The sequence below is a fragment of the Cyprinodon tularosa genome, unplaced genomic scaffold (genome assembly GCF_016077235.1).
Source record: "Cyprinodon tularosa strain WSP-4 unplaced genomic scaffold, ASM1607723v1 ctg279, whole genome shotgun sequence".
NCBI classification, from domain to species: domain Eukaryota; kingdom Metazoa; phylum Chordata; class Actinopteri; order Cyprinodontiformes; family Cyprinodontidae; genus Cyprinodon; species Cyprinodon tularosa.
In genome coordinates, this window is record NW_024038984.1 from 1001144 (window position 1) to 1018430 (window position 17287).

Genomic DNA, 17287 nt, shown 5'->3' on the forward strand with positions numbered 1-17287 from the left:
GTGGAAGTGATCGCAGACTTGTTTGGCGACTACTTTCTCAAGAATTTTGGATAAGAAAGGAAGATTGGATATAGGTCTATAATTGACCAAGTCATCTGGGTCAAGAGACGGTTTCTTAAGCAGAGGTTTAATTACAGCAATCTTAAAAGCTTTAGGTACATATCCCTGTAACAGAGATAGATTAATCACATCTAAAATGGAGGAGGAGATCAAAGGGAATACCTCCTTAAATAACCTGGTTGGAACTGGATCTAACATACAAGTTGAAGGCTTAGATGAAGACAATAATTTTGCTAATTCAGAGAGTTCAACTGGATCAAAGCAGTCTAAACCCGGTTCAGATTCCATGACTACCTCAGGTACAATCGCGGATAGAGGAGTGCTTATGATCTTATTTTTAATAAGATCAATCTTATTTATAAAGAATCCCATAAAATCATTGCTGCTAAGAGCAGGTGGAATGGACGGTTCAACAGAGCTATGGCTCTGGGTGAGTTTGGCAACTGTATTAAAAAGAAATCTAGGATTATTCTTATTCTCCTCTATTAATGAGGAGAAGTATGCTGCTCTTGCTTTACAAAGGGTCCTCTTATACAGCAGTAAACCATTTTTCCAGACTAGGAAGGACTCTCGCAGGCCTGTGGAGCGATATTTTCTCTCCAGTTTCCTAGCATTTTGCTTCAAAGTACGCAGCTCTGCATTAAACCAAGGAGCAAGCTTTCTATTTTTAATGGTTTTCATTTTCAAAGGAGCTGCGTTGTCTAAGGCAATACGCAGAGAACTAGCAACCCCATCAACAAAATCATCAACCTGTGAAGGGGAATAAGCTAAGCTTTTGCACTCTGCAGCACTGCTCAGTGACACAGAGCAGAGAGAAAGTGAAGCAGATTCTTTAAAATTTATAACTGCACTATCTGATAAAGATCTACTAAAATTGAACCTTCTTTTGGGGGAGGAGAACTCTGTTAAAGTAATCCTGAAGGTTATTAGAAAGTGGTCAGAGAGGACAGGGTTGTGAGGAAATACTGTTATTTCTTCACATTCTATGCCGTAATTCAGCACAAGATCCAAAGTATGAAGATGAGAATGCGTGGGACTATTCACATTTTGAACAAAGCCAATAGTGTCTAAGATAGCATTAAAGGCTGCTCTTAAGCTATCGCCTTCAATGTCAGCATGGATGTTAAAATCTCCCACTATGATGACCCTGTCAGTATTTAATACCAAATCAGAAAGGAACTCTGAAAACTCATCTAAAAATTCAGAGTAAGGACCAGGTGGACGATACAAAGTTACAAAAAGAAGAGGTTTTCTTGCCTTGAAATTTGGATCAGGGAAATTAAGGGTTAAATGTTCAAAAGAGTTGTAGGTATTAATTGTTTTGGGAGTAATCAGTAAGTCAGACTGGAAGATTGTTGCTACTCCTCCTCCTCGCCCAGAACTTCTGGGGATGTGAAAATTTAAATAGCTTGAAGGAGTTGCCTCATTTATGCTCACATAATCCTATATATATATATATATATATATATATATATATAGAGAGAGAGGGTCATTTTATCTTAACTTTTAGTATTGCCAATGCAATGCCTTCTAAACATATCTCAAAAAGATACAAAAAGAGTGGTTTGGTGTGTTGGCACAAAGCAGTTTTATTTACAGCAAGCAATAGGTGTGGTCGGAAAGGACAAAATTACAGGAACATGGGAGGTGGCTCGGAGTTTGTCTGCCTGGCAGTGTGTTTCCTGGACTTTTTGCATTTCTGCTTCCTTTTTTTTGTCCGCTTCTGTCTTCTTGAACTCCAGTCGGCCTCTTCAGATGGCTTCTTACACTGAGCCTGGTTCGGCTGGAGGTTTCCTCCTGTTAAAAGGGAGTTTCCCTCCCACTGTCATTACATGCATGCTCGGTGTGAGGAATGGCTGAAGAGCCAATGAGTCGATGCAATCAGCTGGTTTACCTTAATTAGAAAATTTTGAACCAACCTCACTGTATGATCTGGTAGATTTGTCTCTCTAAAGTGCTTTGAGATGACATTTGTTTTGAATTGATGCTACATAAATAAACTGAACTGAATTTAATTGAACAAAACTGATAGGTGAATGGACCCAAGTCAACTGGTAATGTAACATTGTGACAAACAGCTTTTACCCAAATGAAACCAGCTACCTGCTTGTTTTTGTTTTTTAACCAAAATTAAGTTTATTAAAAATAATTTCCTCTTTCCAACTACTTTCAAATGACATAACGAAGCAATAGCCACACTCTATCTCCAGCATTTTATTGAACAAACACTCTTACTTTTGAAACCAGTCCACTGAGCCTGGTCAGTTTAGTTTATTAATTAATTCTCTAAACACCTTACATGTTGTTTTGAATATCTAGCCAACAGTTCATTTTTGCTTTTCATTAACCTCTTTTAATTTTGGACAATTTAAGGAAATATAAACCTATATTGACTCCTGTCTGGGTATGTATAAGTGTATAGCTGCAGCTAAAAATAGCTTTACCGTAAAACTTGCCGACACAGTAACAGATGCAGATTGGCTTCACTAAAGTAGCCACATTCCCTCACTTTCTCTCCTCTGCCTCCATTAGTTAGCCCTTCCCTCTGTGCGCCGCAATTCAAATCCCTCTCCTTAACCTTCTCGCCCCTCAGCCGAAGCTCATCTCTCATATTTCTCTCACTTCCACCGAACATCCGTCTCCTGAAGCAGTCCTGCTGCCAGCTTTACGACCCCTCTCACTAATGCACCTCTCAATTAGCCTTCGATGAGATTTCCTCTAAAAGCAGTGCAAATAGGTAATTACATGTTGTCACCCCAAACCACCTCAACCCCCTTTTTCTTTCCCGGCACACACACATGCAGGGACACACCTTTCACAATCCACTCAGCCTCACTTATCTCTGTCTAGCCCTCTCCCTCTCTGGTTCTTTCAGTATCATGTACGGCTGCATGCCAGAGTTGATCGCAACAGAGCTTAAGCATGGGCATGTTAGTCACAGCTGTCTTAATGCTTTCATTCCCAGTGATGCATGATGCAGAGTGAAGGAACTGTCTAAAATCTTAGGACTCAATATAAGCAGTCCCAAACTTGAACTCTGTTATCAAGTAGAGTCCATAAAAAATGTAGCTTGTTCAGTGATGTTAATAGGGTTTTAGTACATGTGTTTCTGCATTCTTTTTTATATTAATGTGATGAAATTACCTGTCTAAAGGCAACAATCCAGAGGCTTACTGTTACGCAGGGGTGATGTATTACCAGGTCTGCTTGTGCTAACATTATAATGGGGAAATAAATAGGTACAACTGAAATGCAAATAAATGCATCAACCTTGAATAGTCTTTCTCTATTAAAATGTTTACTATTGTCTTTAATGCCTACCAATATGTATCTTAGATTTAGATTTTTGTTTTAGAAATTTGCGCAGAAACTCACAATTCTGCACTTGAGCACACAAAAAAAAAAACAAAAAAAAACAATTTAGCCTTAAACTTAAATATAAATCTGACTGGAAGAGCACAGCAACAGATAGAGAGTGGTTTGCGTAACATCTAAATACGAAACACTTTCAACTTATTTATCAACCAATCTACCAGATGCATTATAAAACTCTTGGAAGTCGACAGTAGGTAAAAGACTTTATAGATTAAGCTTTACTCGTTTTTCTGTACGAATTGAAATAAAAGGAAACCTTGGCTGAGCTAATTATTATTAATTTAATAATAATTTGCTTTTCTACACTGCATCAAATCCCTCTGTTTTAAATGGGAGCAGTGGTATGGTATGGGCAGTGCAGCACACACCCAATGTGAAAAGACATCAAGACTAAAGAAAATAATTTCCACCGCCACTTGGCCCCTCTGAGTCAGTCTTCTGTTATTTTTCTGCAAGGCCAGTCAATAGGGAATGAACACCAGCGCTCATAACTGAGCTCAAAGTAATCATTCAAAGGAAATATGGCCATACACAATGTGCGGCTATTGACATTGAAGGAGTCTGGACTGCATTTATAAAGCCTGAGATAGACATACTACAGCGTATTTATGGTTCTGATAAATTGCATAACCACACTTTGTGAGTTGTTTTTTGACAGCAGGTCTCATCATCAGAGAAGAAGTTCACTTAGGGTGTCATTTATATAAGAATCACTACTGTGTAATACTTGATTGGATTAGCATTCCCTTTTTGATTAGTCCAGCTCATGCAAGCAAAAGCACCAAAAAGCCTGAGAACATACGGATTTATGGTGAAAGGTCTGGAGTAGAAGATGAATATTGGAATATAATGTTTTTGAGAAGTTATAAGTATAAAATAGAAGGATTTAAACTCAAAGAGAATACACTGTGGAAAGAGGCTCAGAGGAAACATAAGGATGAAGAGAGAGTTTGACAAAAGGGGAGATTGATAAGTTTGTTTAAACGACAAAGCTGAAGTCTCATCTTGATGTTTTCCCTTTCATCGTCCTTCTTATTGATTTCATGCTTCTCCTAGAGGTCTGAAAGACACCACTGAATTTGCTGATTTTTTTGGAGGGGTAAGATTGATCCTCCCTATTTAAAGAAGAAAGAAACTTAGATTTAAATTGAACTGTTATATTTTTGCAGAAAATTCCGCTGACTTCTCAATTTAAGTTAAAGTTTATCCTGTTTTGGTATTGCCATATTTGAATTTTTTTGACAAAAGTCTTATTTTCAGAGATGTTACTTCTACTGCAGAAAAACTCTTATTTTTCAGGTATTTTTGACCTTTCAGGCCGTATATATCATGTAGCATCCAACTTGATCTCTTTGAGTTTATCAATGGAACACTGAATCCATGCAGTTATTGCTAGAAACATGACTTCTGGTTATCTCTCATTTGCTCAGATTTAAGTATTGATGTAAATTGATGATATTATCTCCGCCCCCTGTCTTTTACCTCCCACACACAAATAAACAAACACAGCACTTTGCATAAAGGAGAGCCTTTTGTATGTAGACACATACAGTAGTTTCTCTTGGGTGGCTGAGTGAGTCACTTCAAGAAGAAAGGCAATTAAAATCTGTCACAGTGTCATCCCCACAGACGTTGCCGCTGAGACTTGTGGCCTTTAAACACCAACATTTCTCTTGGAAACAGGCTGAGGGCTTACTTGTGGTGTCTGTCTGTGTCTGTTTGTGTACCGTGGGGGAAGATGACAGATAACTGGTAATCAGCTTGTGGATGAGTTGATGTGCGCATGCATGCTCGCTAGTTAAACACATCAAACAGCTCTCCCTTCAAGCTTCCTTCAGTGATGTTCTCTTGTTGCAGTGTGAGGGAAGGGTTTGTTCTTATTTTTTTAGTATTCCTTTTTTTGAAAGGGCAGCAAAACTTTGCTGCTTTGTAAAATAATAATATTAGTTTAAATGGTTGTCGAAGAACCAAAGGATGGTCTGTACTCAAAAATATTTACAAAGGTTTTTTGGGAATAAGTAAAAATGAAGGTATAAAGGACTTAAGCTTTTTTGGGGGACAATTTAGTAAGTATTAAAATTGTATAACTTGGTGTGTTTACTAAAGAATTTGAATAGATGTCAATTTTATTCACATAATGACTCCCATCCCACAACTGAGTCATATCACAGTGAAACAGGTTGTTTGAAATAAGCCCGAATGAACTCCCGCAGCTTCTTGTCTTGTCCTGCTGAAGAAAAGCACTCCCTCAGCATAATGCAGCCACTATCATGTTTTATCAAACTTTAAAACTGATCTCTAATGGCTTTCTTACAACATTGACATTTGTTTTGCCACTCTTTGTTTAGGACCTCTTGCTCAAATAGTAAGTTAGCTGTTACCAAGAGTTACCATGTGCTTCATTTGACGTCTTTTAGTAGGGTAGGCTTCCTTTTGTGCCATACTCTTAGTGATAGGCCAAACATTTTTAGATTGTTCAGAGCTTTTATAACCCTAACACTGCCTAAACCTTTCTCTCTAACATATCATTTGTGCTCTTTAGTCTTCATTAACTAATGTCCAATGAGGCCTTTGCAGGACAGTACTATTACGATTAAATTAGGTGAATTCCATTTACCGATGGGATAACTTTTTTAAACTAGATTTTATTTAGGGTATCTTGACAAAGGTTTGAAGCTGTCTAAGGTTTGTAAAAACATTTTCAAGGCACTGTAAGATGACTTGGTGTTAGCACCAATCCTTAATAAGGGCTTGTTTGTCCCACTTTGCTTTTCTTGTTCTCTGTCCAGCTATATGATGCAACAATCACAAATTGGCTTCTTTGGTAACGCATCTGTCAGTCTGCCACCGTTTCAACAGGGCAAACAGAATAAGTTAATTAGCATGTCTAATTGCATTTGGTGGCTCAGCTTTTGGAATATGGAATCAAATTAGGTTTCCCACTGTTCATTTCCACGGCACATGGTTAGCCTTGAGCTACGCTTTTTAGGATCTGTCCTTTGTCTTTGTCTCTATCTTCCTTAACATCCCTTCCAGCTGTACTATGTCGTCGCTTTGTAGTCTGCCCTCTTCTCTCTCATCATCCGCCCACGCTGTCTTTTTATTTCCATTCCATTTTTGGATCAGAGGCTCTTTTCTAAATTGCCTTTCCTCACTTTTGCCTCCTCATCTGTTAACTTTGGTGTCCCATCTCTCAGTCAATTGACTTTTCATTTACTCCAAGGTTTTACATAAAGGAATGGGTTCAGAACTTCGATGTTCAAAAATCAAAGCTAATGCATGATTCGTTTCCATTAAAATATAACTTTCATTATCTGTAAAATGAAATGACGCAATGACGTTCCTTAACCCTTGCACTTTTACCCCTGTGTTCTGCTGACCATCCTGCACAAACAACCTCAGCCTCAGCTTCAGAGACAGCTGTTGTTCTGTCAGAATCTATCCAAGAGATAAGTGTAACAGATATCAGCAGGCCCAGGCAGACAGACGGTGTATAATTGAGTGATAGGACCTAATGTAGGTGAATGGCTTAGTACTGACTGTGATCCACAGCAACAGCAGAATCTCCCACACAGGGAAAGGCTTTCTGTTCAGTCCCTCAATAATACCTACAACAACAGAGACCCAGATTACAGTCTGTTGACTTCCTGGCTGCAGTTCCTCTGCATCTGTTTGGGTCGGATTCTGTACGCCAAGCTTTAGTTATCATCTTTTTGTGCTTTTTTTTTTATCTGTTCTCCTCTCGTTTCCTCCTGTGTCTTTTTATCTGGCCTCCATCACCACCATCCCTTTGACACCCCCATCAAGTTATCTTAGCCTTTTAATTAACGTGACATGCTGTGAAGTGAGATACTAAATAATGCAGGCTTTTCCAGTGACACCGAATCAGCTAGACTGATTAGCGGACTCACAAACTCACTCACGTATAAGCACACAAACTCCAAAGTGGTATCAGTTTCCTATTACGCCATTAGGCATTTGAAAGGGGTTTAGGTGATGCTGTTCTGATAAAGCGGGGTAAGTAAAAGCATAACTAAATGAGGACAAAATGTAAACACGGGTAAAAGAGAATAAATTAAAAAGTGTTTGTCCATCTATCCATCCATCAGGTGGAAATGCTTCCAGTTTTTCATGAAAACCCAGAAGTATGGCGTCGCATTTATTTCGAAACACCCTCGAGCAAAATAACCATACTCACAGGTATGTTACACTACTTCTGCCCATGGTTTATCTACTACCGCACAAAAAGAAACTGCCTCTTCGAGAGGAGAAAATCACTCCTTCTTGACACTACATCCTTTGTGATCATGTCTGCAAGCCCCAATCAGGAGGAGGCTTTTAGAAGAGGTCTGTCTCCACCCAACCTGTCAAAACATATTTTCCTTTGTGGAAAGATTAAATAAGTCAGATGGCAAAGACGCTTTTGAAAGCGCAGCTGCCCTTGAGCGTGGCTGCTGGATAGAAAATCATGCACGTGGTGAGATCCCGAGTACGATCTCGACTGCGCAATGGTGGAGGTGGCGCGTGCGCATAGTGATTTCTCCTCTTAAAGCGGCAGTTTCTCTACGCTTGTGTGATTTTGTTGTGCGGTGGTAGATAAACCATGCGCAGAAGTAGTTTAACATACATGCAAGTATGTTTATTTCCCATCTTTACGTGTTCAGAATTCAGAAGGGATATATAGTCCCTCATGTACGGATTTCCACCTGGTTAGACGTTGCTGGAAACCCTCTAATGGAGGTAAACACATGGTCAAATTTCAGGATAATTTCAATTGACTCTCTTCGAATCAAATGAGCAGCAGCTTTACTTTAAGCTCCTCCTACTGCATTGTTAGAACTCCTCTACCCACCTATGAATGTTAGTACGGTAAACCCTACAGAGAAGGTCGATCGGCCGCTTGCATTGAGGGTCTTTCCCTCACACTGATGGTCACTATCCTAATACCAAAGGTGATGGTTGTCATGTAGGAGGGGAGAGAGGACTTACTTCAGGCCTCTGTCCATCTACCTACTTTTTCTAAATCATATCTGAGCAACTCTTTAGGATTGGTTAACTCTCACGCCTTAGACTGAGCCGAGGCCTGGAAGCCATGGGCCAACTTTTTTGCTGTAAGAAAAAAAAGTATTAGCCAGTAGTAGAGGTGGGCATTTATTTTACAATTTATCATTATTGTAAATTTCTAGTCATAATAAGAATTTAGATTTATTTTTTTTCTTGATGCTATATTAGAATCTAGGATCATTATTAGTATTAATTTTACTATTTTTTTTCTTTCATATTTTTCCTTTGGGGTATTAAAAAATATTTTGAAGAATGTGATTATATGTGAGTATAGAGTACCAGTGTTACCCTAAGAAAAACCATGAAGAAGATAACATTATACAATATGCTTCCTGGTTTTTTCTGCATTAGAGATCATTCCTATTAGGTAATGAACTTGTTAGGAACCTTCTTGTGGGTCAGCACCTAAGTTTTTTTGTTGTTGTTTTGTTTTGGGTTTTTTTGTGTAATGTATTACCACTTAGTGAGACTAAGATCAGCAGATTTTAGGTTCAACTAGTTTTGTTTCTATAGAAAATAGCCATTTGTGGGATGTGGCAGCTTCATGGTCTGGCTGAGCTGAGGAGAATGTATTTTGTCAGTTTGACACCCGTAAAATTAAATCTTTAAAAAGGAACACCTGCATTTGTTTCTTTGTGGAACTCTCTTCTGCTGTTTTCTCAGAGCTTTAAGGTTTTTCCACTACATGTTCTGCGAAGGCAATGTTGAATTTTGGGAGATCGTTTTGTCATTTCATTTCAAAACTGAGCATCGTTTTAAATTTGTGCTGCCAGTTGTCTTTTCTTCGGGTCTATATTTAGCTGAACACACCAGATAACTTTAAAAACTAAAAACAGTCTGCCAAACTACAGATTTCATGAGTTTTTATGCCTGTGTTCTTTCAAATCAGCAAAGTAATACAGCATGCATGCGTGCACATGCAGAGAGGAACATTTAAACAACTGCTGTAACATTTACAGACCAGCCTGGCAAGTTTAGCATACACTTAACCGTTGTATGACAATCTGACAGGTTAGCTTGTAGGTCAGGGTGTGAAGTAGCGAACAAAGAAAGCAAGGCTGCCTGTGTTTAAAACAGTTTAGCTTTACATTCTGTTTACCTTGGACTAAAACTTTTTGTTTTATTTCATCAAGCATACACTCACCGGCCACTTTATTAGGTACACCTGTCCAACTGCTCATTAACACTTAATTTCTAAGCAGCCAATCACATGGCGGCAACTCAGTGCATTGAGGTATGTAGACATGGTCAAGACAATCTCCTGCAGTTCAAACCGAGCATCAGTATGGGGAAGAAAGGTGATTTGAGTGACTTTGAACGTGGCATGATTGTTGGTGCCAGAAGGGCTGGTCTGAGTATTTCAGAAACTGCTGATCTACTGGGATTTTCACGCACAACCATCTCTAGGGTTTACAGAGAATGGTCCGAAAAAGAAAAAACATCCAGTGAGCGGCAGTTCTGTGGGCGGAAATGCCTTGTTGATGCCAGAGGTCAGAGGAGAATGGCCAGACTGGTTCGAGCTGATAGAAGGGCAACAGTGATTCAAATAACCACCCGTTACAACCAAGGTGGGCAGAAGAGCATCTCTGAATGCACAGTACGTCGAACTTTGAGGCAGATGGGCTACAGCAGCAGAAGACCACACCGGGTGCCACTCCTTTCAGCTAAGAACAGGAAACTGAGGCTACAATTTGCACAAGCTCATCGAAATTGGACAATAGAAGATTGGAAAAACGTTGCCTGGTCTGATGAGTCTCGATTTCTGCTGCGACATTCGGATGGTAGGGTCAGAATTTGGCGTCTACAACATGAAAGCATGGATCCATCCTGCCTTGTATCAATGTTTCAGGCTGGTGGTGGTGGTGTCATGGTGTGGGGAATATTTTCTTGGCACTCTTTGGGCCCCTTGGTACCAGTTGAGCATCGTTGCAACGCCACAGCCTACCTGAGTATTGTTGCACCATGTCCATCCCTTTATGACCACAATGCACCCAACTTCTGATGGCTACTTTCAGCAGAATAATGCACCATGGCATAAAGCTGGAATCATCTCAGACTGGTTTCTTGAACATGAAAATGAGTTCACTGCACTCAAATGGCCTCCACAGTCACCAGATCTCAATCCAATAGAGCATCTTTGGGATGTGGTGGAACGGGAGATTCGCATCATGGATGTGCAGCCGACAAATCTGTTGCAACTGTGTGATGCCATCATGTCAATATGGACCAAACTCCCTGAGGAATGCTTCCAGCACCTTGCTGAATCTATGCCACGAAGAATTGAGGCAGTTCTGAAGGCAAAAGGGGTTCCAACCCGTTACTAGCAATGGGTACCTAATAAAGTGGCCGGTGAGTGTAAATAAACTGGCCTACTTGACTTCCAGTATGCTTTTCTGGTAGGCTTGTGTTTTTACATTCAACTGCAACTTTTTGTTTATCATATCACACATAAATAAAGTAGCCTAGTCGACTTCTTTCCACTTGAAGTGTCAGACGTATGTAAATCTGACAACTTGCGCATGCATATTGACAGTGGGTATGCTAGTCTGATGGGGCATGCTAATCTGACAGTTTCACTGACCATTTGTTCAAGACCAAAGCAGCAAATTATCTGTAGAAAACTTATTATGGAGGGAATATGAAACAATTAAAAATCAAATGTAGGTATTTTATTTTATGCAACTTTATAACATTTTTTGTTTAGTTTAACATGTTTATAAATAAAGTATGCTGGAAATGCAGCAATAAGACCTTTTATTTTTCTTTTCACTTGCTGAACTATAACACTGAAAGCTCATTTGTTTGAAAAAAAAGTGAAAAAAAGGTGATAGACGTAGGCTTGAGTCACTCTGATAAAGGCAAGTTAAAGCAAATTTCTCTTACACACCTTTTTTTCATTTACTTAAACAGAAATGTATGAGTGCTGCTTGGTAAGATGTTTAGTGATTAGATCAGTGCCTCATTTCTGTCTTCATGCATTTGCTAACAGAATGAGATATCTAGTTTGTTTTATTATTCCTGCCTGGTTTTGGTCAGATTTGATCAAAGAAAATCATGATGGGTCACCTGATTGGTGCATTTCTTGTATTATAAATTACTATGAAACAATATGATCATAGGTCATACATTTTTTTAATTACTCATTTATTATTCAAATTGTTTTGGATGAAAGTAAAAATCAATTTATACAGTAAGGCATAGTTCCCCTCCCTACTGCAGCAGTGTAAATCAGTGCAGGGTACTTAATTTGTGCAGGGAGAGATCTAAGTTATCCCAAAGCAATTGTTTTGGACTAAACCAAGCGTAAATCCAGTGTGGGTTGATTTGTTTTCTGCCTTCATTGGAGGCAGACTAAGAGCTCTGGGGCCCCTACCCCTTCCTCTTTTTTTAATCAGATGGCTTGTTCAGGAGCGGGGCGGATTAAGACTGCGGATGCTGAATCTGTTCAGTTTTGGAGATCATGCAAACATATAGGCGTACTCTATTACATGGGTGCTGCACAGTTCAGCCGTTCATAAGATGTGAGTATGGAAAGAGCAAACTGCATTTTCCATGGTTCCCTTTTCTGGACAGCGGCAGCAATCTGCCTGTTCTATTTGGGTGATATGATTTAAGAAACTTCATACAAAAAAACTTGTATTTTCAGTATGGGATAAACTTTTGCCTTCACAATTTTTTCCCGTTTTTTGTCCTTTACTACATACTTAAAATTTTCAGATCATAAAAAATGCTAATATAAAACACAAACATAACTTATATAAAATGTGTTTTTAATAATTTATAGTTTTTAAAGAATATGAAAATGTATACCCTTTCTTTTAATTGGGAGCTAAATGGAACTGACAAAATCTTTGGAAAAGTTGAGTGCAACAGATTAAGGATTATAAAATTCTCAACTGTCAGACAACATGAAGTAGACCTGCGGGGCTGGCTTGCCTCAGTTCAGGTCAGAATTCATGATCCAACAGCACAAAAAGGATGGGCTAAAATGGCATCAGTGAGTAAGAGAATAAAATCTGAATTTAAAGCAATTTATGCTTATCTAAATGGACAAAAATGGAGGAATGTCCTTAAAAAAGAGTGACTCCCCAACAAAAAAAAAATAGTTTTTTTAATTAGGGCCTAATTTTGCTTATTTGATGTTATTGTGGTATCAGGTGGGAATTGGCACATGTAAATAAAATGAATTGAATTGAGTTGAACATTTATTCTATATAAAGTACTAGAACAGCGTACCTTGGTAGGTTTGCGTAATGGAAGAGTGTTTAAGTAATGCATACATCTGTGTGTTCTCTGAGGAATATTATGGTGTTATCTATTGAGTTTCATCTGCATTGTCCTTACAGTATAGAAGTCTGTAATGAATCGACATTGATCGATTAAATAGGAAATGGCTCTCCATCTACCTTTGTTTTAGTAAAATATTTTTAAAAATTGTCGACACAAATGCAAAAAAAAAATCTTCTAACTATGACTTTGGACCTAAAAGCCGCCACATAGTGAGGCTTGATCTTACAACAAATCAATGCTAAGTTCACCAAAATTGAGTTTAAAATCCCTGCACTGTTGTCGATGTAAAAAAACTACAAGGACCCCCTTTGCGCTCATTGCATCACACAGACTAAAGCGTTTGTGGCTTTCCTAAGAGAAGGAAGCATTGACCATGCAGTGAATGAAGGGCATATAGAACGGATGAAGACTGACAGAATTGCAATGATTGTATACAGAGAGGTGAATTGGACTTGTGGATCAGATTGATAGGTCATAAGGGAGGTGAGGGGTGAAGTCTGGGTCAGACCTCATTCCCTCCTTAAAGATGAAACATTACTGCCCCAGGCTAATCTTGATCCCAGCTGGTCAGTTCTGCTGTTCCACAGATAAATGTTGACGTCAACAATTCTATTATATGAGGCTCAGAGCTTGCGTCAGAGTCGGCACCTATCAATTGAGATCACATTATATCATACACAATGCCAGCTGAGTGCTTTGTTGACCTCTTAAATCAGTATTCATCTCACTGCAGGTATTCACTCCCAACACATCCCCACCCACCCCTTCTCCAAAATACGTTTTTTTTCCACCCTAAAAGCTTCTTGTCACATCTGGTATTAAACTGTGATAGCATAAAAAGATTATCATGTTAAACATGCTGGTTTTATTGCAATGATCTGGGGCTGCCCTGCTACTTCAGCACCTGGACGGCTTGCTGTTATTTATCAAACCATGAAATCTGCTCTCTGGCAGAACATCGAGAATTTATTCCCATCATTTAGGTCAGGCATATTTATTATTCCTAGGGTGGGGGACCATGTTGGTTCTGATTGCTTTTTTCTTTTGGCCGCAAATTAGATCATGACTTGAAAACTGCATTTTGTTTTTTATCTTTGTCTGAAATTCAAATTTGTTTAATGATCTGAAACATTTCGGAGTGACCAAAACAAATGGGTAAATTAAAGGGAAGACATTTGTAAGGAGTATATACTTTATTTTCTTAGTGCTTAATCGACAAAGATATGCAAGGGCACACAAATGGAGAAAGTCAAAAATGAGATTGAAACATTACACCTTACCATTCCGCATTCATTTCTAAAGCACTTTAATACAACATCAAGTTGACTGAAGTATTGTACAAATATAAAAAGCAACTGTGGGAATTGTTTGAAAAAGAGAGTATAAGAAGCTGAGGAAGAATAGCTCCATAAAAAAGGCAGTCCAAGGAAGGAAGCAAATAAAGGATGAAAGAATAAAGGCGGTGATGTAAATGTTGATCCAACACTCAGCAGATAACCGTAGCCATTCTCTTCCCACTTTAATCTCCCCATCATCCATCAATCTCTGGGTCCGTCCTTCCACCCCTCCATCTTAGAGTCATCCAGTCCTTTCAACAAACCTAACTCACGCTGTTCTGATGGACATATGGGAAAAATCTGACATGGAAGTGCAGCCTGCATCCCCACCCCAAAAAAAAGAAAGAACATTGAAGCCACTCCTTAATTCCTAGTTGAAAACTCTATTTTAGAGGCAACATAATGTTTCGCCATAACATGTTTGCCATGACTTCGAATTCATCAGCTACTTTATTTGAGCTTTCACACAAACACCCTCACGCATATGAAATACACCTCCGGCGATGAGTGTATGGTCCTAATGAAGCGGGGAGAGGAAAGACAGCTGCAGACAGGAAGTGTGAGGCCTGGAGGGGACTCACACACTCTCTGTTAGTCTGAGTGTGATGTGGATGTTATTATATATATCTTATATTTACACCTTGTATATCGCTAAAGACACACATATGCATAAATATATAACTGATGGTTTCTTCATTTGAATTTTCTCTAATGTTTTTCTTGTTTCTCTCTCTTTTTTCTCCTTAGGTTATAAAGGCTTGTTTCTATCATCCTGTTGTTCAGTGAGGCTCTGAGCTCACGGTGAATGCAGCATGCATGTGTCGACCTATCCCACGATGCTCCCTGTCAGTCCAGGCCTGTTTCTCCTCAGCTTCCTCTTGCTCGCTGATGCTGACTGTGAGTGCTGTTACATGGATGTTTCCTCCTTTTCTCACTCCTCTGCATGACAACACAACAGTACAGTAGCCATATGGCAAGTTCCAAATTACAGTTAGTATTATAAGTCCAACTTGCTTTGAGATTAAATAATTTAAACATGACTTTTGTGGAGAAGATGATGAAAAACTGGGTTAAAGTAATCATTAAATAGAGCATACATAAAGGGTACAGGTTATAAATGACAACTTTTTACTTGGAAGTTATTATTGGTGAAATATCACTCAGATGGGTAATTGCTGACATCAATAAGGTATTTGAAAATTAATCAGAGAAAATTTATTTCAGAGATTTCTGATGCTATTTAAAAGGAAAACAGATACTTCAACGTGTCTAGATATATATGTGGTTCATTAAGGCTACTTTAAAAGCAAAAGAAAAATGCTTTACATGTGAACTTTCCGGAGAAGAGAAACAGAGAGTGTTCTTTGGCTAATAATAGCCATGTTAAACATGTAAATGTTCAAAACAAAAAATGCTATATTGTCTGAATCTTAATAATTAATTATTTTAAATATAGTGACTGCCCTCAGACACATGAACACAACATTGCTTAATACTAAGGGTTAGACAAAATACCAGTGGGAGGTGAGGTGAAAATGAGAATACAAATTTATTGGTTATGCCTTCCTATTAAATGGTTTATTAAAACAAATTAGAGATTGTAACGTTAACAAAATCTCTAATAACTAGGTAGTTTTACAGTTAATCTCAAGTTGACGTAACAAAATAGTCATCTAAAGTAAAGTTAAATAAATCAATCATCCAGTAAATGTTTACCTTATTTTTTTGTTTCCTTGACGTACTTTGGTCTTCCTGGTGTTGTAAAGTGCTATATAAATAAACTTTGATTGATTGAGTAAATAGAAAATGTTGGAAAATGAAATGCTACCTGTAACTATTAAGAAAATCCCAGTATAATAATAATACAGGTTTCCTTTGTCAACTTCATCATCTCACCAATGGCTTTCATGCATAGAATATTAAGCCTTTTAATTTCCTACATATTAAAACTTTTATTCCGAATACCCTAATTTCTTTGCATATATTCAGACTTTGATGCCATATTTTTCAGAGCTCTCCACTTCAGATGTCACTGAGCTGTTGTGCCAGTCTGAGTGTGAGTTAGGCCGCAGCTCTGATTCGAGGCCAGTTGTTTTTGTCCATCACTGTATTGCTTGGCATGGACAGACACGTCACATATGGCAAATCAGATAATTTTCTACTGCTTGTGTGATTCTGTTAATACCATGTTTGCGTCTCATCCGTGCCATTTGGTCCTTATCCAGAGCTTTTCTCGAGAAAGTTTGCGTGCGCATTAACACATTGGTCATGGGTTTTGGCATGATTTTGTCTCAGTATTTATATCTTTATTGACAGATTTAAGGAGAAAGGGGGGGCCAGACAAAAGGACTGGATGAAGGATCAAACAATGTTTCTACAAAGAGAAAGCAGACAGTTTAAGCCCTTTAGAGCATACGTTTTGGAAAATTTGAATTCATAATAGCTCCTTCAGTAAGCGTAAAATGAGCTGATTGAATATCTAGCATGTACAGGATGATGTGTTTGCCCAAAGGAAAGTGCAGCGTGGCTCCAAGCTTGCGGTTGTGCAATGCTGATCACATATCATCACCACCCTCTAAAAGCACCCAAACTGACACACAAGTATAGGCTTCAGGCAGCAATTTCTGTGCTGGAATGTTTTAAAGCCTCACGAAGCCCTAGTGAAAGCATACTTTCCGACCTTTCTTGTTTTGCTTTCAACCTCCTGTCCTACGTGGAAGTGCCAGGGTCAGGCGGCAAAAGCCTGGTCATTTGTCAAACGATAACGTTTTCTAGACTTCCTCTTTGAGGTCTAGGAGGGCATCTCAGATCCAGAAAGGTGGAAAGGATTCATACTCCATCTTTTTTTTTCTCTACGGTTTCTTCAATCCCACCCTTGACCTCGCTGTTTTATTTCTTACTAACTTTCTGCCTTTTTCTCTTCCTATTAATGTCATCTACTAAGATAGAAAAGACGCAGGGCTTTAGAGGGAGAAAGGGGAGGAAAACTGCTCTCTTTTCCTTTTATCTCTCCATGTGTGCAGCATTCAACGTCCCTTTTAATATCATGACAGGGGAATCAGAGATTTAAACATTGCGAATTGAACAGAAGCTGTCAGACTGCTGATGTCTTAGTTTCTCTACTTAAGATGGCATGTTATGAAATGTTAATTGCAATTATA

General features: G+C 38.7%; 1 protein-coding gene across 19 annotated transcripts in view; it reads left to right on the forward strand.

The window, feature by feature from the left end:
• LOC119786788 (receptor-type tyrosine-protein phosphatase delta-like) overlaps window positions 1-17287 on the forward strand; it is a 295024-nt gene that overhangs the window by 182755 nt on the left and 94982 nt on the right. For all 19 annotated transcript variants that reach the window (XM_038290329.1, XM_038290332.1, XM_038290335.1 and 16 more), the window contains one exon: window positions 14874-15023. In XM_038290329.1, the coding sequence (XP_038146257.1) occupies window positions 14939-15023 (85 nt within the window). In that variant the 5' untranslated portion in view covers window positions 14874-14938. The remainder of the gene's footprint in view (window positions 1-14873; window positions 15024-17287) is intronic.